The sequence below is a fragment of the Aythya marila genome, assembly GCF_965140915.1.
Source record: "Aythya marila genome assembly, chromosome: 1".
NCBI classification, from domain to species: Eukaryota; Metazoa; Chordata; class Aves; order Anseriformes; family Anatidae; genus Aythya; species Aythya marila.
Window position 1 is genome coordinate 164,630,597 of NC_139042.1, and position 22,951 is coordinate 164,653,547.

At 52.2% G+C, this 22,951-nt stretch overlaps 2 protein-coding genes across 2 annotated transcripts; both read left to right on the forward strand.

Moving 5' to 3' along the window:
- The first annotated feature begins 75 nt into the window (after positions 1-75).
- Positions 76-12,036, forward strand: DESI1 (desumoylating isopeptidase 1). The gene is made up of 6 exons (XM_082760627.1): positions 76-241; positions 5,427-5,448; positions 6,323-6,392; positions 6,849-6,958; positions 7,777-7,899; positions 9,058-12,036. Exons 1-6 carry the CDS (start codon positions 151-153, stop codon positions 9,149-9,151), a joined length of 510 nt encoding a protein of 169 aa, XP_082616753.1. The 5' UTR covers positions 76-150; the 3' UTR covers positions 9,152-12,036.
- Positions 12,037-13,520: 1,484 nt separating this feature from the next.
- PMM1 (phosphomannomutase 1) lies at positions 13,521-22,908 on the forward strand. Its single transcript, XM_082751884.1, has 8 exons — positions 13,521-14,367; positions 14,469-14,586; positions 15,405-15,481; positions 15,978-16,069; positions 18,436-18,535; positions 19,040-19,115; positions 20,939-21,054; positions 21,306-22,908. The coding sequence occupies exons 1-8, from the start codon at positions 14,224-14,226 to the stop codon at positions 21,426-21,428; spliced, it is 846 nt and encodes a 281-aa protein (XP_082608010.1). The 5' UTR covers positions 13,521-14,223; the 3' UTR covers positions 21,429-22,908.
- The last annotated feature ends 43 nt before the right edge of the window (positions 22,909-22,951 follow it).

The following is a 22,951-nucleotide window of genomic DNA, read 5'->3' on the forward strand; positions in this document are numbered from 1 at the left end:
TGCCCCTCTACGCCCCGCCCACCCGCCCGCCGGCCGCGCATGCGCACCGCGCAGCGCCCCGCCGCCTGACGAGACCCCGCCGCCGCCGCCGCCGGTTCGCGCCCGGCCCCCCCCGGCCCCGGTCCCGGTCCCGGCCCCGGTCCCGGCCCCATGGCGGAGCCGGCGGCGCTGCACCCGGTGCAGCTCTACGTCTACGACCTGTCCAAGGGCATGGCCCGCCGCCTCAGCCCCGTCATGCTCGGTGAGGCTCCGGGACCGCGGGGGGGGGGGGGGGGGGTGAGGCCGGCCCGGTCAGCGTGACGGGGCAGCGCGTAACGGTAACGGTAACGGTAACGGTGACGGTAACGGGGCCTGGTGGGGAGAAACCGCTGCGATGTGGGGAGCGGGGAGACCGCACAGCGGGACAGCTGGGGAGGGACTGGCAGGGGGAGCAGGGGCAGGGCACGGGGAATGGGGTTAAACTGGAGGAGAGTGGGTTTGGGGTAGGGGTGAGGAGGAAATCCTTCGTTATAAGGGCGGGGAGGCGCTGGCACGGGCTGCCCGGAGAGGCTGGGGGTGCCCCATCCCTGGGGGTGCTCGAGGCCAGGCTGGATGGGGCTTTGGGCAGCCTGGGCTGGGGGGAGCTGTCCCTGCCCATGGCACCAGTGATCTGTGAGGTCCCTCCCAGCCCAAACCAGTTTATGACCCTCGGATAACCCAGCCCTCTGTCACACAGGGGTGAGCTCCTCCTCACGGGGCTGGCTGCTGTGGGAGCATCACCGCACCATGCCTTTAGCCGTGCTAATAGGATCCAGAGGCATTATGTATTATGTCCGTGCGGCGTTCAAGGATCAGCTTAGCCTGCCTGGTTCGAGATCAGGGCTCTCCGTTGTGGCTGAGTGATGAACCTGAACAGCAGAGCCACGCAGCGTTGTTCCTTCCTTCCAGGTGTTGGGGTGACTTAGTCATGCCCCTTGGGCACATCTTCACCTCTCTTGGCAAGTCTCTTCATTTTTCTCCAGGTGTTTTTGTTCTTGTTACTTTCTGTGAGTTTCCTGTAACTTTTCGGTGAATATTTCTGTTCTAAAGTATAAGTGACCAGACAGTGAAGTTCAGTTGGCTTTGATATCAGGCGTGGCGTGTTTAACTTCTGTGTGCTGTTGCTCTACCTTCTCTGCAGGTACTGTCTGCTCTCCCTCATTCAGTCTGTTCAGACTACGTTTGTCTGTCCAGCTACGTGATCTAATAATAATAAATGCTAACCAGAAGGAAATGAGATCTCAGTTTGCACCTGATTCTGTGTAAGGAGGGTAACAGGGAGGATAACAGCATTGCAAGCTGAATTGTTCTGATTTGGAAGATGATACTGAGAGAAATCTTTAAGGAAGATTAAAATCCCATTGCATCGTGGGCTTGAAGAAAAACATCTTGCAGCTCTTTAAGTTCCCCTGTCCTGTAAGTGAGGTTGTTGCCCACGTGACTCGCAGAATGGGCAGGACCTCGGTTTGCTGCAGCAGCCCTGGCTCACTGCGGTCGAGTCAGCCGGCAGCGTGTGTCAGGTGGAACTCTTGAGCAGGGCGTTCAGCTGTAAGCACCTAGCAGCCCAGAAAGAGTTGGAGCAAAAGCTAACTGTCCAAAGAAAGTACCTTCTGCTTTGTTCCTTGTTCCTAGCCCCAGCACACGATGCTGCCTCACCTCCACGCTTTCCAAAAAACATTAAACTGCTCTGCTGTAAGATCCCAGCAGCTTTGCTCCAAAACACTAGGGATTTCGTAAAAATCAAGTACAATTCCCTCCCCCAGTCTTCCCTGCTTGGTCTCTCCAGGCACCACAAGAAGGGAAATGAAGCACCCTCCTCCCTCTCTTAGTCTTTTCCTTCAGTTGAATACCCTGGGTATCACGTAGGAGAAAGTGTTTGACTAATTAGGATAATTTTCCATTTTTAAAAGTTGCTCTTGAGCTCTTGATGAACAACAAGCTCTAAATGGGCTAAACATCTGTCTCCTTACACAATTCCTTCAAGTCTCAGCTCTTCTGCCCTTCAGCCTAATAGTTTGGATTAATATGCAAACTCTGTTTTCACTTGGTACTTAAAACGCACAGGAATAAACGACATCACGTGCGCCACGAGATTAACAAATCGACTCTGCCCGTAAGATAGACTGGCGAGCATCTAATCTGCCTTTGGCTTGGCCTTCCAGATAAACCTCAGCATGGAAGTAATCTGATTTGATTGTTACTCTAAAATTATTCAGGTTTCTTTTCTTTCAAAATGCCCTCATGCTCGTGATGGCAGTCTCCTGAATCAGCACAACAAACAAATCCATTCCGTTCTCCCTGTTCCTGTAGCTAAGCTGAGGCTCTTGCGATTTTTTAACACGTTTGACTGTTGTGTTTTTCTCATATTTTTCTGGTACGTACTTGAGCAAGAAAGCTATTTGCGCTATGAACGTTATAAACAAAGATAATAGCCAACAGCCACAAAAAGCAGATGAAACTTGGCCTCATTCAGCAATTTAAATCTCTGAGAGGCTGAAGTGCACAGATCTATGCATAATTGACATCCCTTCCTGAGTTCTGCTGAGTATCTTCAGGAAATATCCATATGAGCACCTCAGCAAGTAGAAAAGAAGGCTTAAGAGGTTGGGCATTGATCGGGTTTCCAAAGCTTAAGGAGCTGCCATCCTAGAATCTCACGGCTCTGACAGGGTGACTTCCATGCCCACGTTCTTCATCCGTGACAAACAGCAATCTGCCTTGCATCAGCTTGTAATGGCAGCAGCTGAAATTAAACTGAGTTACCCCACGTGTACTGCAGGCTGAGCTTCCTCACAGGTAATTACAGTGGGATAGCTGATACCTGGTAACTTGGCTATCTGCACTAATTGTTGTTTGATTAAGTGCCTTCAGCTAAATTTGCAATACCTTTTCCTCCTCAACAGGAAGGCCCACTGGAATATTTAAACTCCCTGTGTACCTCATTGTTGTTACCTTGTTTTACCTGGATGAACAGCAGATGCCCAACAAATACCATCCCATGTGGATGTTCCTGTTCTAGGATTATTTGGGGTGGCTCCCCGACAAGCCTGACTTTTTACTTATAAAGCTGGGCAGTGCTGCCAGCAGCAGCTTTATTGGAAATGTCGCTGCCAGGCCTGGATGCAACTTGCCTTGGGCTGTGGGAACAGCAGTGCAGACCCTTGCTTGGCCGTACGGGCAGGGCTGGCGTGTGTGTTGTATCTTCAGAGGCTGTGAGCAGTGTGTTTTGTGCCTGCTGCTGGACACTGTTTGGGAGGAGTTAAAAAGAAACAGTGGCTCGGTTCAGAGCAGCGCCTGGCAGCAGCTGGCCGCAGACAGCCCTGCCTTGTGGGGCTGTGCTAGCCCGGAGCTGCCCTGCTGTTGTTGCCTGTGGGTTTGGGGCGTAGCAGCCAGGGAGGAGCCCCCACCGGCAGGAGTACAGGGTAACGTGAAGTTCCTTTCCTGAATTCTCTGCTTTTTTTGCCTTCGTGCAATCAGGGAACCACGCTGGTGGAAAGGGATCCCTGGAGGTCCTGTTCAAGGTAGATCCGGTGAGAACAGATTCCTTGTGCTGCTTTTGCAACAGTTTCCTCCTGGAAAACGGTGATTTATTGTGAATAGAAATGTGCGTTAATTTATGAAGATAAAGAGAACGTGAACTGCGCAACGCCAAGGAGGTAGGCCAGCTGCTGCAGGCCGTGCCCTGTGCCCTCCCCAGCTGCTGGTGCTGATGGGCTGTGCTATCACCGCTTTTTGGCAGCTCCGGGATGCGGGGCGAGAGCTCCGACGGGCAAGGTGTGGGACAAGGGCCAGAGGATCCAGCTCAGTGGGGTGGGACGTGCTCGAGAGGCAGCAGATCCTGCTGAGATGTTGCGACACGCTGCTCCACTCCCCTCATCGCTGCTGCTGTCTTTTGGCCTCCCTCCTGCTCCGTGCCCACGTTTCTGTGCAACAGGATGGCAGAGAATATGTTTGCTGCCTGGCTGCGGGCCACGGCAGTGACAGATGAGTCCACCTACAATAAAACTGTGTATGCTCACTTGGTTGGGGCACTGCAGGCATCAGACAGACTTTTCCTTGCCTCCACACGTGTGGGACCCTCATCTGAAGCAGGTTCCCATTTCTGTGCCTATTTTGTGTCAAACTAAAGTGAGGAAATTGCAGTGGTGGCTGTGCGTTCCTTACCTGGGCACGTAGGCATCCCTTTCTGGGAAGGCCTGAGGGATTATCCTCCTCGGAGGATTGGCAAGGCAGTGGCTCTTAAGATAGCCAAGAAAAGTTTTATTGTCACAAGCATTTGAATAGAACTGTTTTTAATTATTATTTCTTTATTTTAAAAAGAGCAGAGCTCTGAAGCTTCACTGAGAGGAGAAAAATGGAAAGGAAGAGAACAATATCTGGACGCGATGGCCTAGAATTCAGGAATTGAGGTCTGCAGCAGGCTTTGGGAGGCCTGATGCCCATCTGATGCAAACAGATGGTGTCCAAACCAGAGCAAAGGCTGTTGGCCCGAAGGTAGCCCAGCAGCACTTCCTTAACAAATTCTTACTGGCACAATGCCTCTCGTGTTCAGCTGGCTTTTTTTTTTTTTGTCATCTGTCTATGGTGCTCTTGGTCTAATTCTTGGAAACCTGCAGGTGCTCAAATCACATTCTGGCACCTAAAAGCGAGGCTGTGACAACAGAAGTTCTCGGGAGAGGTGCTGCCTGGATGTAGAGGACAGCTGAGCGTGAGGTGGTGTGCTGAGGACACTTGAAAAAGATGCAGCAGGGAACTGGAAAAGAATTTCAAAAGGGGCTCTCTGTAAGACAACCATGCTATCAGTCTAGCTGTGCCTGAAGCATAGTGTTGCTGCTGCTGCGTTCTACAAAACACAATGTTTGATTTTCTGACTTGTATAAATTACAACACTAATTCCCACACATTCATTTAGGCTCTTAGTTTGTAAGAGGCGGGGAAGCCAGGGGACAGCTGATTGTAGAGACCATCACCACAGATAGTTGGCTCAAGTCAGATCAGTCACTGAAACAGGAAACTGAGTGCTCCGTGCTGGCAGACCGCTTGGGATTGTGAAAGCAGTGCAAAACTCAACTGTTCTGGTCATGACTGAGGACTCTGTAACTGTAGGATAAGGTTTCTTTCCTTTGTCTGTAGGCAAAAGCCCAAGGAAGGTAAACACTGGCAGGGTAGGGTGGCATTGCCAGCTCTGCATGCAGGAGGAAAAATGTGAGGCACTGGTGTGGACAGAGTAGTTCAGGTGGGGAAAAAAGGCATGCTGCTTCTTTAGAACTGCCTCTGGGATGAAAGCTGCGTCTTTGGGGATGCTGTCGTGGTGAAATAACAGGCAAGGTTCCTTTGTGATTGACAGAAGGTAGGCTGAAATCTGGAGAATACATTGCTAATAATTATCTTCTTTTTTCTGCATACAGGGAAACAGCTGGAAGGCATCTGGTAAGTGACTGCATTTAACTTGCATAATGTGTTAACTCCTGTGGCATAGGAAGTATTATCCATAGATCATACCTGCTGCAGGTCTTAAGAACACTTTAGCACGGAGAAGAGACCAAGGCACTTTCTGTTCCTGAATACAGACTGACAGTAAAATCACATACAGTCAGGTGCTAGGATCTCATGGTTTTAGTCATTGTTTTGGTTTAGTGCTCTCTTGTACCCATTTTCCAGGGTTCAGGATGTTGTCCCTGTCCCAGACACTGTCATCTAATTGCAGGACTAAACATGAGAGTAAAAGAGTAGGTGGGGAGAAGGTATTAGAGAATCTAGCCTCCTGGTATGTAAGAACCATGGCTACGTTCAGTTACAAATCATTTCCTAGTTTGCTGTAGGTCATGCTCAGAAAGTTTAAAAATAAATAAATACATAAACAATCCACCTTCTGCGTCTCTCTCAAGCCCTCTCTAGCGATTGCCCAACCGTATCCTCAGTGGGTTGCTATCAGTCAGACCCTTCTGCCAGCAGAGAGAGACAGAGCTAGCTCTGCGACTATCTCTGCAACTTCACCCTCAACCCGTTAGCGGAAGGAGGCTGCTGGAGTTCTCGTGCTGCTGTGGAAGTCCCAATCTTCCTTCGTTCATGCTTAGGCACCTAGCTGAGCCCTTCTTCCCAACCTCCCACAGTGTTACGTTAGGGTTGATAATCATTTCCGTTTGTTTTTTGTCCCAGCAGATACTGTTCCTAGTCACAGAAACGCATTGACGTTTTCCTTCAGCTATTAACTTGGTGATGACCTTGACCACATGTCTTTACTGGTGATTAATGTGCTAGGTTAAATATTTCCTTTGTTTCACCTGTTTTTATTCTCTGGCAGGCACACCTCCATAATAGTCCATAAGGATGAGTTCTTCTTTGACAGTGGGGGAATCTCCAGCTGTGCACCTGTAAGTTAACCTTAGTTTTCTGAGGAGATAATTTTGTCATAGGCTTACAGATCAGATTTGCTTGTGTCCTTTAGAAAAGCAGCAAGTGAAGAGAACTCTGAATTCAGCCAGATGTGGCTGCTTGCCATGGTTGCTCTGGGCATCCGAGGAAAAGAACATGGAGGGAAGTTTAAAAAAAAAAAACAAAAAAACACGATGCTTTGACAGACCTTTCTGCCACTGGAGTGGTGAAACTGATGGGCAATTCTTCTAAAGCAGAATTTTTCTGTATTTTAGAGATTTTTGGCACATAACCTCTCATTCTCTGGGTGGAGAATGGGGAAGGCCAGTAGGGCTCCTTGCTTGATAAACTAAAAGTTCCTCCTCCTGTGCCTGGAGAAACCACAGCTCAATTCAGTGGACCCCAAAATAATTCAGTCTGTTGATTTTAATATTTCTGGATGTTAATTGTTATAGGGAGGAACGCTGCTTGGCCCCCCAGACTTGGTTGTTGACCTGGGAAACACTGAAGTCACAGAAGAACTTTTTCTGGAATATTTGTCGTCTTTGGGGGAATCTATGTTCCGGTAAGTAGCAGCTTTTGCTATAAAATCTGTGTGCCAAAGAAAAAAGCTTTTAGGGAAAGAGGGAGAAAGGTCTTATGAAACCCATCCCATTCACAGAACTTTGCCTAGTGTGTTAGTTAGTGCTCTCCAGATAAGAGACTGGAACTGATACGTACAACTAGGCAACCCTCTCATGTGCCAGCCCTGAGCCAGGCTGGGAAGACATTCTACCAGGAAATCTTTCACGTTTGTTTTGTTGTTGGATTTTTGTGCTTGTTTTTGTTGTTGTTTTCAAAATGGAATAACACCTAAAATGCTTTAGAGGGGATCACCAGGGAAAACGAAGGCACTGTATGAAATATTTCAGTAAATAGTGCTTTGCCCCATGAGTCATGGGTGAAGCTTTGTAGTAAAGCTGCCAACTTTCAGGTAAGTAAAAGCAAGGTCTTGGTTGTTAAAGAGTCTTGTCAGCTTCTCAAGAGGATAGGAAATGGTGGCATTAGTGTTCTGGCTAAATTTCAATGTCAATAATTCCTGTGATTTTTTTTTTTCCTTACTCCTTCTGTGGTTTTACTCAAAGAAACCTGACCTCACTTATCCTTCAAAAAACATTGTATAGAGTCAGTGATGCAGAGAGATGTCGTTTTCCACCCTGATTCAATTGAATTTGAAGGTGAATTGATGTCTGTATTTTATGTACTTGACTTAGCACCCTTTGTTGGGAAGGGGAGAAAAGTGCTGATGTAAGGAGATGTTCCTCATTAGTGGTCTAAGTTTTTCTTGTTAGATTTATTGCTGGGTCTCGCTTTTCATGTTTCAATTCCTTTCCTGTGGCGCAGAAGTGAGTCTTATAACATCTTTGAACATAACTGCAACACCTTCAGTAATGAAGTGGCACAGTTCCTGACAGGAAGAAAAATCCCTTCCTACATCACTGACCTTCCATCTGAAGTTCTTGCCACGTGAGTATGCATTCTACTTCTCCCTGTAGTCTATTGCTTCATGCTAATGCTTAAACATTTGACAGAGGCAGCAGTACCAGTTTCTGCCGGCTCTGTGAGAACCAGCATGAGATTAAGGAGAGGATGCTATTTGCTTTCCTTTAATGCTTACAACACTGTCCGACAGGTGCTAACTGGCACTGGCATTACTCAGAAGGTGTGAAAGAAGGTCGTTCTTCTGTCTTTAACTTAAATTAGCTATTTTGTGAGGGCCTCTCTTTTGTGACCAGACACGTAAAGGGACTTTCTGGAAGTGATGCAAGTGTGTCTTTTCTTTGGTAGCTGTTTGGTTTTGTCTTTTTTTTGTCTTGGGAAACCAGTATATCTCAAAGGTCAAGTCTCATACTCAAAGCACCAGTGAAGAAGACAGTTTTGCTTGTGAAGAGGCAGGGGAGATGTAATTTTAAAATTACTGCTGCAGCTTTAAAGCTAGAACTGAGTGGAAAAAGAATATGAAAGAGGAAATGAAGGCAGGTCAGCTTGACCTCTTCTGTTGTACTCTGAACTGGTGAGGATCCCAGCAGGGTGATTTAGCTCCATTGTTTAGGTCTTATTTCTCGTAGCAGTGGTATACCACGTCATCTGAGAGACACATCTTCTGCCTTGGGCTCTTATTTCCTCAGATCCCTCAGCCAGGCTGTAACAGAGTGAGTCACACCAAAAGACAAACTTGGTGCTACAGATTGCAACAGACGTGATTCTCTGTGTTGAATCATTGTCTTATAAGGGGACTAGGGGCTATTCTAGTCTTTAATATTGATGCGGTGCTTAATGAAGAACTGCAGTTGCATAACAGGGATTTCATTCGCATGCTTAAGTAGAATGAATTACTGAAAGCCAGTTTCAGACACACTAATACCACATTAGCGGCGTGGGTGTGTTAGGACTTGGAATTAACTTTGTATAAAATCTGCTTTAAGATCCTTAGCTATTGAACAGTAAATTCTGCATGATAAGTTAAATCTAGTTTGTTTGTAGTGAAAAGTGAAAGTCTCTTCATCAACTTTACTTCTGTTATGGTGATTTGATTCCAGTCTAGGAAGTGAGCCCATTTCTGTAGTAAATGGGAAAAATTGTTCAAGTAAGTTATTTGATATGTTTATTTCTTTGCCTTCTCAGACCTTTTGGACAAGCTTTAAGGCCCCTCCTGGACACCATCCAGATCCAGACACCTGGAGGAAATGCCTTCAGCAGACATAATGGACAGAGCTAACAGGAGTGACCCATTGTGCCCAGCCTCACCATGCCTCTTCCTTTTTAAACACGAATCTACCAGATTTCTATTTTATAATTTCCCATCAGAATTAACTCTATGGAAATTACAGGACCAGTTTTAAAATTTCCTAGGGAGAGGGTTATCAGGGTGCATGTAAGACAATGCTACCAAAAAGATTGCCATAATTTCTAATAGTATTGTACTAATTTATAAAGGCTGTCCTGCCTGAGTTAGGCTGACACTTTCGAAGTAACTCCCGTGCTGGTAAGTGGGAATTCATTCCGTGAACATTCAAGCACCCGTTACACATTTTGGTGTAAAGGGGATGTCCTAGCCATCCCTGGCAGGCTCACATCTTTCTCTTGTCACTGCGTGTATTCTGGGGGTATTTACTGACGTCTGTAGCAAGAAGACAAAGGAAGTGTTTGTAGCCTAGGAAGTGAAGGTGTCCCTGTACTAGTCTTACACATATTTCATTAATGTTGTGTTATTTGCTCAGGGGACAAGCTCAACTCATCTGATCAGAGTATTTGCAATGGCACAGCTGAGTGGAAAGGGTGGCCTCGCTGTGCTAGTCAGCATCACTTTCAAAGCTGAAACTTTCAATGGGATCAGCTGTGTGTGGGTGGGAGGCTGCAACTGAAAATTACCAGGAGCCTCGTAAGGCGAGATCCAAGTGTTAAAGGAGAGAACCAGCTGAAAGAACAGAACCTCATGAGCAAATTTTAGGTGAAAGTAAGCTTCCTTTTCTCCAAGCAGGTTTGTCAGCAGATGGATAGAATCCTGTTAACTTTTACCTTTGCTCAGGAGCTATTTTTTCTCACTAAGCCAGAGTTACAGTACAGTGAGGCAGGAAAAACATGGCAGCTGCACAATAATGAGAGCGCTCTGCTTAAGTGAGAGAAATAAGTGCTAGGTCTCCCCAGATTTACAGAAAATAAGGAATAGTGAAGTTAAGCTTTTCTGTGGAATGGTTGAGTTGATTGGGATGCATGGAGAAGCAGTCCTATCCTTAGATGGATGTTAGATTGTATCAATACTACATCTTCTAATTTAAGGTTCTTACAGCTTTGCAATTATTTGCAGTGGGGAAAAAAAATCAGGGGAAGGAAAGATGAGGCACACTGATTTCTTTTCATGCATGTATATACACTGATTTGCTGAACAATTCTGTAGCAAGTATACTTCAGAAGGAACACGAGAAAGATACCGGGCAAACCCCCAAAACATTGCTGGTGTTTCATAAATGGGGATTGCACATCCCAGATGCCACTGAAGAAAGCATCTATGCAAAGTATAGCCCTTGGTTCCAGTGCTTTGTTGTGCAAACAATTGCTGCAAGCTCAGTCCTGCATCTCTCCGTATACCTAAAGGAGATGTCTTTCCTCTGCTGGGCTATCTTTCTCCCAGAGTAATACAGATTAATATGTTTCTCACGCTGTTATTTTTGTGGGGATGAAGTGGAAGAAACCCACAGTTCAGTTACTCTGTTGCCCTGCACCTTGTGGAGTCACTACACGAGTGGAAGTCAGGGACTGTCAGTCCCTTTGCAGTTGTGTGTAGCTGCTCTGAGTGCAAGTGGCCCTTGTAGCCCAGAATGCTTTTTTGTTGTTGGTGAATTTTTCCTTCTGTCATTCTCTGCTCATGCCATCAGCTTTTTAAGTGTTCATTTGACAGACTGGACTAGGAGACAACTCCAGCAGTTAGTACAGATGCAAAAGCTTAATGCAAAAGTTTTCAGTCTTTCACCATCAAAACGTACTGTTTGCAGAAAGCATTCTGTAGTAAATTATTTACCATACAGCACCTCTTGGTGCTTCTGGAGAAGGAATTGGTAAGTGTTTGTTTTCTGGTAAGCCACAGCATAGTTTTCCTGTTGTCTGTGTAATCCCCTCCAGACTCTTTCCATGCCTATTTTGTGAAGAATAACGGTCTCTCTGAGTACAGACATGACTATACCACAAAACACAACAGCACGTTAGAGATCTTGGCGCTTCCTCCGTCGAACAGGTATACAGAAGCTGATACAACGCAGCACAACATCTGGGTATGCTAGTTTGGTACCCACAAGGAGCACAGCTGTGGTTGTTTCTTTCGGCAAACTATCACTTCAGGTACAGCCATCTGCTGGTACAGCTGTCCAGAAGGCAAGCACAGGCACCACAGTCTCTAGTACCACGGTCTGCCCCATGCTTCATTGCATGACAAATGTGTCCGCTTCAGAGGTCCTGAGCCCGGTTTCTGCTTCAGGGCCTTTTCCTTTCCTGCCTCCTGGCAGGATGTAAGAGGTTCACCCCAGGCATTTTGCAATCAGCCTTTTCCCCTCCTGAGCAGCCCTGTTGCGGAGAGAATGCTGCTACTTGAGTATCAGTGGGTAAAATTTCACTCAGACACATTCTGGTTGCAGTAACTGTGGTAGTCTCAAAAGGAGCCCCAGAGGGTCTCCATGTCTCTGGACCTACTCTGTGTATTGTGGCGAAGGAACTACAGGAGGAGATCCTGTTTGTTTGATCTTACTGGGTAATGAGACCCTTGCACCCCGTAGGCCTCTTAGGAAACCCATTTTCTCCAAAGATGGTTGCATGTAAATTGCAGGTCTGTGCAGCCAACATTCCTCCCAGCCATACCTACTCATAGGTGCACAAACTAGAATGAGCAGTGTATGTAAGTGTACAGAGGTGGCAAACTTCAGCCAGCTGATTGACAAAGGGGAGCAGGGAAGCTGAACTCCTGGAGGGGAGCAGGACCCTTTTTCCCACACTTACTGTTCTGTCAAGTATTGCTGGGGTTCCACCATGCCATTTTTAAAATGTTAATAACATCTTTAGACAGAAAGTGATGTTTTGATTTTTTTTTTCTATTACAATAAAAAAGTACAGCAATTTCCTGTTTGGTTGTATGTGTCCACGCAGCTACCCAGCAAAGGCAGCTCACCAGAAATCTGCTTCACGCTGTTCCCTGCTGGAAATTGCAGGTTAAGAAACCATCCCAGCAGTTTGTGCTGTGTACCGCTAGTAGAAGTGACAGTGGCTACTGCTCTTTGCTAGAACTGGTCATGGGCAATATTTTTATTTAAATTTGGGGACATTTTACTTCTGCAATCACTGTGGTATGTTAAAATCCCTCTTCTGAGGGCTGGCACAGCTTGGATGAGCTGAATAAAGGTCAGACAGTAGGCGGTTTGTCAGCACAGATCGTGTACAGCCATTGCTCATTTAAGTGTTCAAGAATGAAATACCCAATGTGTACTGTTGAAGAAGAGGCCCAAAAGAGCTTAAACATAACAAAAGGCTCTATTTTTTTTTTTCTGTCCCGCTTGTCTCAGTGCTACTACTTTAAAAAGGAAGGAAGAAGCCATAAGAAGTGGGCTTCATTCCTGGGTTCCTCTGGAGCTGCAGAGGGCATACGGGTGAGGGTTATGTAGCAGCGTCCATCGTACCTCTGCTGGTAGGCTGCTAAAAATTAGAGGAAAGATGCGGCTTTGGGTGATTAATTATTTCAGTATGGGCTTCTGGACACTTGCTGATGGCATCCATGTGCTGAGCCACACAGCTTGCTGGTTGTACAGCAGTCTGTATGGGTGTAATAGGGTAAGGGGCTTTAATGGTTGTGGTTATTTTAGTCTGTTCTTCAGATGGGGGGCTGGTTTACTTTCAAGTATTAGCCCCAGGTAAAATACCTGGGAGTGAGTATAACGGGGAGATGCTGACCTTAATAGTGGCCCTAGTCATAATGTACAGTGCTCACAGACACCATCAAAACTTGGACCAAAATACCTGCTTTCATCCACAACTGCTGCTGTCCAAGTCGCAAGTAAGGGAATGCATCAAGGGAGGAGCTAAGCAGCTCTCTGAAGTACTAAATAACTGGAACAGCCGCAGTGGCTTGTTCTCAGAGCTAACCCAGGTGATTTTTGTGCTCTCAGGGAAACCACAGTGGCACAGGGCCTCCCCAGCTGATGGTGAATGGCCATAAAGGTGCTGAGGGAGGTGGTTTGGCATGCTGTAGACTTGAAAAGACTTCGTAAAGCAGCACGACGGAAATAATAAGCTGGAGAAAGCACAGCAGGTAGGTCAGATTTTGGAAAGCTCTACCGCTGGCTTAAAGCCAGCGTTTTCTGTAGGCGTGCAGAAAACGAAGCGGGGCAGTGCCTTGGTGGCCCTCCTGATGCCGGCAAGTGCCACCGGGTGGCAGTGCTGGGGCGTTGTGCAGCACGGAGCTGCTCCTGCTCCCCGGGAGTTAAGGGGGTCAGGTCCCACGGAGGGGCCTTTTTGGTGGCTGTCTCCTGCCCCGTGTGGAAAGACGAGCCTCAGCTGGGTGCCCGAGGGGAAAGCTGCCCATACATGCGGCCTCTGCAGCAGAAGCCTGCGCTGGTCTCAGGCACTGAGTAACACAAAGATCCCAGTGGAGACCACGTCCTTTTTATTAAATCCAGACCCAGATGTGGTCGAGAGCCTGCCCTCTTCCTCCTGCTGTGCTATAAAGTGTAGACATGGATGTGCAGGGGGATGGTTTTAGTCCAACTGGGTGAAGGGCTGAGCACCCAGCTTGTGCAAGCACAAGGTCAGCCAAGAGACTGCAGAGCGATGGTGTCCTGGAGCCCTCACAGGAAGCAGGTTGGCCTGAAATAACTGCGAGGCTGGGCACAACGTTTGGGATGCCCTAAGGGAGCAGCCGGGAGGACAGACCAGAGGGGTAGTGTGGGCTATGGCGAGAACCGAAGTGCTGCCACATCTTTGGGGCCGTGAGGGGAGCGAGCTGGCAGTTGTTCCCAGCACCATGTCTCCTCCAGTCAGACAGGGGACGTATTGTCTTTGTACCGTGCTGTGCCTTACAAACAAGAAATGGCTTGTGTTTATGGGCACCGGGAGTTCGCTGTGTGTCTGACTGCACGGCTGTCTCTTGAGGCAGACAGTGCATGGCTGCGCCGCACAGAAGAGAGAGATATGTGTGATTGCACGTAGACAAGCCCTACAAAGGACCATAATCCTAAAACCAACCCCAAAACCCCCTTGGACCAGCTGCCCGCGGCCTGCCAGCCCTCCTCAGCCCCCCTCAGCCGCCACAAGATGGCGCCGCGGCGCGGTCCCGCCCCCGGGCCGCCCCCGGGCCGCCGGGCGGGCTGGCAGCGGGCGGCAGCGGGGATGGCGGCGGCTCGGGGCCGGGTGCTCTGCCTCTTCGACGTGGACGGGACCCTGACACCGGCCCGGCAGGTGAGGGGGAGCCGCCGGGAGGGAGGTGAGGGGGGGGGGCGGGCGCTGCCCCGCCGCCATTTCGGCCCCGGGGGCTGACCCCGGGCATCCTGCTCCCGCAGAAGATCGAGCCCGAGGTGGACCGGTTCCTGCAGGAGCTGCGCGGCAGGGTGCAGATCGGCGTGGTGGGCGGCTCCGACTACTCCAAGATCGCCGAGCAGCTGGGCGAGGGCGACGAAGGTGAGAAGCCCGCGAGCCCACCCGCTCCGCTGGCCCTGAAGCCGGGGGTGCCGCTCAGGTTCGGGGGCTCACGCGTGCCCCAAATGAGCAGTGGGACCCCGCACCTGCCCTTAGGGTCGCTGGACGTGCCCTAGGAGCCGCCGCTCGAAGGCTGGCTCCCAGTGCCATGGGATGGGAGCAGAGGCTGCCCGAGCCGCTTGGCAGCGCACCCGCAGCATCGCCAGCCCGGGCAGGGCGCGAGGCAGAGGATGGAGCAGCAGGCAGGGCAGGCAGGGCAGGCAGCCTTGTTTGTCCGCCCTCCGCCTTGTTTGCCATCGCCGAGCTCGATGGCGAGCACGCAGCCCGGTCCTAAGGTCTCTCTTCTGCCTCATTAGCAGCGATGGGCTGCGTGGCTCGGGGGAGCGCGGCGCCGGTGGCTGAGTCAGCAGCAATCTGTTTACTGCTGCCAGGAGGGCCCGGCGTTAGATAACCAACAACTGCATCACCGGAGCGCCCCGGCAGCGCACGTGGCTGGAAGCCTGACATCTCGGAGCTCTTATCTTCCGTCTGCCACTGATTCAGTCTGTGACCCCAGTCAGGTCGCTTCCCCCCGCCTGCGTCAGCTGCCCCCCTGCCCGCTGCAGATAGCGGCTGCTCCCGCATCCTGGGAGCTCTGAGGGTCGCTGCCTGTGTGCTGGGAGACGTGTGCTGTGAAGGCTCCTGGCAGAAAACATGCTGGGTCCTGGATCCAGCCAGCACTTCTCTCTCTGTCTGGCCCCTTTTTCTAGCTGAGGGCTGAAGCAGCATCCGTTTTTTCTCTTTCTTCTCCTCCCTTTCAGTCATCAGTAAGTTTGACTACGTCTTCGCAGAGAATGGCACCGTGCAGTACAAGAACGGGCAGCTGGTCTCCAAGCAGGTAGGCCGGCTCCTCGTGCAAACACAGCTCTGCCTCCTCCGCCCGCGTTGCTGAGCGCCACGGAGAGCAGGGTGGCTGCATGCAGGAGGGCAGCCCCGTCTTCCCTCCCCAGCAGCCAGATTTGGATGTCCCACTCCTCCTGTTCATGTTTTTGGGTTGGAACAAGGGCCAGAGCCTGCGCTCCCCCACCTGTCACGTGGCCGCTGGGTTAATGGTTGTCCAAGGGCCACCGCAGCCGTGGCAGCTGCTTAGCGCCAGGAGAGGTTCAGTGGTTTGTGCTCCTGTGGGGCAGAAGAGCCAAGCAACAAACAGGAAAAACTGACCCACTCCTGCTGTCTGAGGGTCCCCTCACTGCATGCCATCCACATTTGGTAGAAAGGCCTAGTCTAAAAAAGCCTTGCCATTTTCCTGTGGTCCTTTCTTCTTGACAGAATAGCAGGAACCTCAGCTTTGTGTGTGCTCTTGCTTCTCCCTCACTCCCCTTCTCCTCCCGCAGGCCATCCAGGACCACCTGGGAGAGGAGCTGCTGCAGGATCTCATCAACTTCTGTCTCAACTACATGGCGCTGCTGAAACTGCCCAAGAAACGGTAAAGGACTGGCCCTGTGCAAATGTCTGTTGTGTCACTGATTTCTAGGGAGCTATGGACCCCAAAGCTGTTGTAAGAACAGCTGAGCTACTGAGCTTGTCTTTGCTCCAGGTCTAACAGGTTTTACCGTAGTATTTAGGGACCCTGTATAGGATCGCTGCACCCTTGAGCTGGGCACTGTAGGCAAATAATCTAGGAGGGCCTTTCTTCTGGAGAGTCTGCCCTGGTTTTTGGCATAATGCCTGTGCTTTCCCCCTCAGGTTTTCTTCCCTCAGAAGCAGGGTACAGCTGCTGCATGCACCTGATTTAAGGCAGTGGTAACAGCTAGATGCTGGTCAGGGCATCAGGCATTATCACTGGTCCTATGAGGCTCCAAACAGACAAACAACAGGTCTTAAGATGGGAGGTGCAGAGTCTAAGCACACAGTCTCATGCTCTGTCTAACCTAAAGTCACTGGAAGCCTCTAGTAACAGGGCTGGCCATGCTCTGCAGTCAACCACGTGTTCCTGCTTGCTTCCTCATCATGAGATCCCACTGTTACAGGGTGAGTTGGGTTGGTACATCTGGTCTGTAGGAAAACCAGTCTACTGCGAGGAAAGAAAAGGGTAGTTTTCCATTGGATCAGCTTGTTATCATGTCATTGCTGGATCCAGCAGAATAAAAAAAAGAGAGAAAAAAAAATGACATGGAAGGGGAGAGCAGAAGGACGTCTTTCAGAGACAGCCTGCAGCTGAACCAGTCTGGGTGTAATGTCAAACCACCCCTCAGAGCACAGTTTCACAAACACTTGAAGCCAGCACTGCCCAGCAGCTCTGCTCTCCCCTCGCCTCTGGCTGTTTTGTTCCTGCTCTCCCCCTGGTGTCAGCACCAGTGTTTGTGTGGTGAACCCGAGGCGAGCAATCTGCTTGAAATTAAGTTGCTGAAAGAAAAGTTGCTAAACTGTGATCCAGATGGGTTTCCTGATGTGAGTCACCGCGTGGCAGCGTGAGCCCTGGCGAGAGGGGCCAGCGTGGCTCCTTGCGACAGGAGCGCTGGCTAAACATGTCCCCGAAACCGTGGGCTGGGACCCAGATCCCTCAGGGCTGTTTGGTTGCTTCACGGCTGCCTGGTTGCTCAACCCAGTGAGGTTTCAGCTCCCAAGTGCCTCTGTGGATTTAGGCTTGTGGGATTTCTAACAAAGCAAGGACTTTAACCCACGTCTCCCGAGTCCTGGCCCTGGGCATGGAGCCATAAACCCTCGGTGCTGCAGGGATGCTGTCCGCAGGCTTCAGGCACGGCTGCCTACGTGCCCTTTCCACAGGCACTTCTGCTCTGTGCTACGAGACAGGAGGGGGAGAGTTTCTCCCCCGGGGTAAGCGCTTTATCACAGAGGAACAGCAGACGGCTGGGAGGGACGTTAGAGGCTTAGGGAGCTCAGGGCTCCTCGGCCGGACAAGGAAGGGGATCTTCCTGCTCCGGGTAGGTTCCCTCAAGAGTTTTGATCTATTTTCGAATCAGCAGTGCTGCCGATTGGCTTCTGTTTTGCTCTGCGTTGTTCCTGCCCCTCCTGTGCACCGGTGCTGGTACTTGTCTGAACCCTCGGTGCGCTCTTCTGAGGTGATAAGCCAGCAAAAAAGGAGAAAAGAATGGGAATCGATGATTTTTTGCCAGCTTAGTGCTTTGGAGCAGCCCACCAAGGAACTGGCAGAGCAGTAGTGTCAGTGCGAGGCGAGGGTGTCAGGCGGGGAGCTGGGCCCTGTTTGTGCAAGCTGTGATAGCAATCACAGCCCAAGGTGCGGGTGGCAGAGGGGGGATGTGAAGGCTCTGCAGGGGCCTGCCTGATCCTGCTGCCCAGCATCAGCAACACGTTACGCTGACCTGCTCCTTCCCATGGCCCCAAGCTCCTGCCAGCTTCACACAGACCAACGCAGGGAACTTTTCCGAAAGGCCTCCAGGGGTGGAGATGCCACAGTCTGGCCAGGCGGTTGATCCAGCCCAGGCGACAGCTGTCCTTGCAGCTATTGCAACATCACAAAATGTCTCCTGTTATCTCACCTAAGCCCGTTGCTTCCAGACCGTTTCCAGAGCACAATAACTGTTTGTTCCCCTTCTCTTGCAGTCTTTTTATTAAACTATCCCTTGGAGGCCTTCAGTAGCTGTTGAAGCCTGGTCTCTGCCTGCTGAAACGGGGCTCTTGGGCAACCTTAGAAGCTCGTGCACAGCTGAAGCGCGAGCACCCATGAGTGGGCATGGCTCCTCTCCTCCTGCATGTCCCTGCGGACACTGCATGCCTCGCTGAGCAGCCGTTTCCCTGGAAAAGCCTTTTTATTTCTCTCCCAGCCCCTGTAAATCCCGCCAGTAACCTCGTGCTCTTGCCCACACACAGAGGAACCTTCATTGAGTTTCGCAACGGGATGCTGAACATCTCCCCCATCGGACGGAGCTGCACGCCGGAGGAGCGAATCGAGTTCTCCGAGCTGGACAAGGTACGGGCTGCGTTCGGGCTCACCCTCCCTTTTGGTGGTTTTGTGCTGTTCACAGATCTCAGGTCTCCTGGGTGGCCCAGCAGCTGTCGTCTTTTTCCCTCTCTCCCATGCATAGGAGAGCTGGAACTAAGGGGCTTTTTAGACCGGCAGAGCCATGGCAAATATGCTGGGCAGATCTGCTGCTCCCCGTAGCCTGCTGGAGCTGCCCTGAGCTGGTGTCTGTAGGCAGGCATCACGCAGGACTGGTGAAAGCTGGTTAAAGGGTGTTGAAGCGGCCAGGAGGAGAGGGTCAGGCAGGAGGGAACTGATGGCAGTCAGAGCACAACGCCCATTCAGGACCCTGAAGAGCACGGGGAGTTCCCTTGTTCCAGGGGCTCAGAAAAGCTGGGAGAGTGAGCAGAGCAGAGCGATGAGCCAGAGTTGCCCGGGAGACAGCTTACGGTGTATTTCGGTAGTGGCAGCATCTGATTACTCAAACCTTCTCTTTCCTCTTCTCCTCTGCAGAAGGAGCGGATCCGGGAGAAGTTTGTGGCAGCCTTGCAGAGGGAGTTTGCTGGCAAGGGCCTGCGTTTCTCCCGAGGTGAGTAGGGGCGGCTTCCCTGGCTGTGCTTTGGCCTCTTTATCGTGCTTCCCTTAAAATCGTGGAAAGGGGAGCAGGAATCCAGGCTGGGTCCCGGCTGCAGGGGCCCAGCAGGGGCCCGGCTGGGTGAGGGCTGGAGCCGTGCTCCCCAGGGAGCCCCCGGTGAGAGCTCAGCAAGCTTCTATTCCTGGAGAGGCGCTGCGAGGGCGTCACATTTGCATTTGCAGCAGGTCGATGGCAGAGAATAAACCGTGCTGTAGATTTTCCTCTCTGGGAACCATCCAGACCAACTGGGTTCTGTCCCGTGACGCTATCTGTGCCTGACTGCAGTTAGCCGTGCTGAGCCCAGCCCTGCGCAGGCAGGAGGTCTGTTCTGGCTCAAGCAGCAGCAGCCGGGCTGCCAGCAGAGCTCCAGGCACATTCAGTCCTCCGCACAGGCTCCTCGAGGAATGCAGGGGTGTAAGAGAGGAAGGGATCTCGTGTTTCTCAGCGCTGGGGTTTTGTTTGGGAGGCTGGCTACTAGGGAAACGTCTTTCTCCTTGGCAGAAGAGCTGCCAAAAGGCAGGGAGTTTGCCACCCTGGGCCTTTTGCAGGGCCGTGCCTCAGGGTGGAGGCGCGCTTTTACAGCCAGCTTACCAAAGGCAAGGAGCTGAAGGAGCTTGGGGCTTGAGCAGCCCTGGGAATCTGCTCGGGAGGGGTTGGAAAATGAAATGAGGGTAGCTGAGGGGTGGGGCTGAGGCCAGAAGGAGACCCTCCACAGAACAGGTAGGTGGGTGTAATGTAAGGAGGTGCCACGTGGAAATCCAGCCAAAGGGCAGGGGGGTGACAGGGCCGGGACATGGCATGTGACACTCCGCTCCTGCACCCTGTGCTGCCTGCAGCATTGCCACAGCCCAAGGTGACGGCAGATCCTGCTGCAGCTCCCCAGGCCCATGCTCTGCCTAGGCGAGGTGCTTGGTGTCCCCACACCAGCCCTCTCTCCCCTCTCCAATTTCCTTACCCATTCCAGCTGGCATCAGGAGCCCTCCGTGCTGCCCAGCTCCTTTAGAAAGGAGAGCACACAACGAAATGCAGCATTCTTCCTAGGTAAATGGCTTTGGATACAAAAAAAAAACAAAAAAGGGAAGACTTTTAATGAGGACACTGTTCTGTTCTGGGAAATGGGCAACCGAGTTCAGTTCCTGCTCCTTTGTAGGAGGGCACTTGGTCTCACAGGGCTCTTGCTCCCTTGAGTACTGCAGAGCCTTGCCCGGGGCACCCTGTCCTGCAGAGGCTCCTTCTGCCTGCGGGGTCAGCATCGGGGAGGGGCCCCAAAGCAGCAGGGACATCTCAGCCTGCCGGGGAGGAGAGGAGCACGGCATCGTACGTGTGCTCCTGAGCAGCCTGGGGGATCGGCACCTCTCCTCCAGCAGGGATCTTCCCCCGTGGGTAGCTGCCAGCTCACCCCCCTCCCATTTGAGGCAGGATTATTATTGGTGAAGAAAGAGAGTGGGAGAGTTTCCGATAAGGTGCTTTGCCCCCCGTGGGGACGCAGGACACGCCGATGCTCTCTGTGGGGTGCAACCCCAAATCTCCTCCAGCCGGTGCCTCTCTTACAGCCCCTGCAGCCCCCCGGTGCCTGCGTGTCACCGTGCTGGTGTCCCTCGGGCTGCTGTCAGGGGAACAGCACCCGCCACCCTCCCAGCTCCGTGCCAGAGCCCAGGGCACAGCTGGTGGGGAGGGCTCGTAGGGAGGGCTCCCCGCTCGCACCCAGCGCTGTCCCGGGGCGGGGGAGCCCCCACCCTGTCCCCACCACGTCACCGACGCCCCCCTCCCGCTGGCAGGCGGCATGATCAGCTTTGACGTCTTCCCGGAAGGCTGGGACAAGCGCTACTGCCTCAACGTGCTGGACGACGAGAGGTTCGACACCATCCACTTCTTCGGGAACGAGACCACCCCGGTGAGTGCACCCCACACACCCCATGGACGGCTGCTTCCCCTCCCCAGGCCTGGCTGCCCGCAGCACGGAGGCCGACACAGACCTCTAGTGGTGCACGAGGGGGAGATGCTCTCACGTGGGTCGTGCAGAAATCCATCTCTGCTGCACTGCGCCGCAAGCGGGTCCAGCACCTTCCCCATCCTTTTCCTGCTCGTTCCTCCCGTGGCACGGAAGAGGTGCTAACGCTGCCCCTGCTCTCTGTCCCCCTGCAGGGAGGGAACGATTACGAGATCTACGACGACCCCCGGACGGTGGGGCACAGCGTCCAGTCCCCCCAGGACACGGTGCAGCGGTGCCGCGAGATCTTCTTCCCAGAGCGAGCTAACGAATACTGACTGCCAGGGCACGGCCGCCCAATCCCCCTCTTCCTCCCCCTTCCCCCCCGAGGAAAAGCACCTTCATTTGAGGAATCTGCTCAGGGTTGGACTGAAAAACACTTCACAGAGCTGGTCGGGAGTTGGCCAGCGGGTGGGCGCGCGGAAGGGGGCCGCTGCTGGTCAGCCCTGCGGCACGCCCCGCTCCTGGCTGTGGTTTGCGGGACCGGGCAGTCCGTCCGCCAGCAACGCTGCTCTCCGGCCAGCTTGGGCCCCGGGGGGCAGCAGCACCTGCCTGCGGGACCGGGGCACGTGGCAAGGGGCCATTCATAGCCGTGTGTGTGTGTCTGTCCGTCCGTCCGTCCGTCCCCTTCCTCCTTCCTTCTCTTTTTCGCTGTTTCTCTCCACGCTCCTGCACGAGGGAAGGTGCATCTCCCGTGCCTCCCCCCTTGCGCAGCCTGGCGAGGGACGGGGAGCTCCCCCTTCTGAAGGCCTCCAGCGAGGAGGCTCCGCAACCTCTCTGGGCCACCCGTGGTGCTGCCTTCCCATCCGCGTGTCCGTGCGGACCGGGGCACACCAAATCGAACGGAGATCGACACCAACACAAACCCAAAGCTCAGCCTTTGTTCCCAGCCCTTAGGAGCCCCTCGCCACTCCCTGCCGGTGTGTCATGGCCACTGACGCCAGCCTGTGGCTGCCCCATGCTCCTCTTTTCTCATTTTTTCACCCCCTTTCCTTGCACCCCGCACCCATCCACGCAGCCCCGTTGCTCTTTGCCTCCCACCCGGGGTCTGGAGCGCAGAGGTTTCCCAGCTGCTGCCACCCAACCAGGGGACCAAGCTGCTCAGGAGAGGCACCTGGTGCTCCCACGTCGCCCCGGGCACAGCCCCGAGCGGATTTGGTGCTGTAGTGGTACGAGCAGGGCGCCGTGAGCCCTGCACAGCCGGGGTGCCCTCTTACATTCAGCACGTCGGGTCTGTGGTGCACCAGATTTGCAGGAGTGCAGCGGTCTGCCTGGCGTCCAGAAATCCCCAACAAATGCACAAATTCCTCTCTCTGCCCAGACGAAATCTGTGTGGGAGAAGGGGACCTTGTTGGAGAAGCCTGAATGTAGGGGACCCTCTTCACAGGCCGCTCTCTTGGCCCTTCCCCTGCAACCTTCGTAGAGGAATCATCTTCTGTGGTTCCGCTTTCGCTGAGGACCAGGTTATGTGCGGGTGTTTGTTTTTGGTTGTTTGGGTTTGGTTTATTTTCCTTGTAAATCTATTCCAAGTCAGCAGGTCTCTGCTGACTTGGAATACGCCACACGCCTGTTCCATAGCGTGACCCCGTGGGGTTTGTCCCACCTATGTGTGTGTGAGTGGATGTGGTGGGTCCCGTGGCGGGGGCTGTGCTGCCGTACGGTTCTGTGTCTGCGTGAGGAGGGTGGCTCCTGTCTGACTGGTACCAACTGTTAAATGAGGAATAATTTAATTAAATACATAGAGATATATATATATAAATCAATCCTATTAAAGCCACAACGTGCAGCTGTCGGAGCGTGT

Bases quoted from the DNA above. Each gene is read 5' to 3' on its own strand.
- DESI1 (XM_082760627.1), top strand. From the start codon at position 151: ATGGCGGAGCCGGCGGCGCTGCACCCGGTGCAGCTCTACGTCTACGAC. The intron at 6,393-6,848 runs GTAAGTTAACCT...TAATTGTTATAG, and splicing joins GAATCTCCAGCTGTGCACCT to GGAGGAACGCTGCTTGGCCC. The intron at 7,900-9,057 runs GTGAGTATGCAT...TTGCCTTCTCAG, and splicing joins CCATCTGAAGTTCTTGCCAC to ACCTTTTGGACAAGCTTTAA.
- PMM1 (XM_082751884.1), top strand. From the start codon at position 14,224: ATGGCGCCGCGGCGCGGTCCCGCCCCCGGGCCGCCCCCGGGCCGCCGG. The intron at 15,482-15,977 runs GTAGGCCGGCTC...CTCCTCCCGCAG, and splicing joins GGCAGCTGGTCTCCAAGCAG to GCCATCCAGGACCACCTGGG. The intron at 21,055-21,305 runs GTGAGTGCACCC...GTCCCCCTGCAG, and splicing joins TCGGGAACGAGACCACCCCG to GGAGGGAACGATTACGAGAT.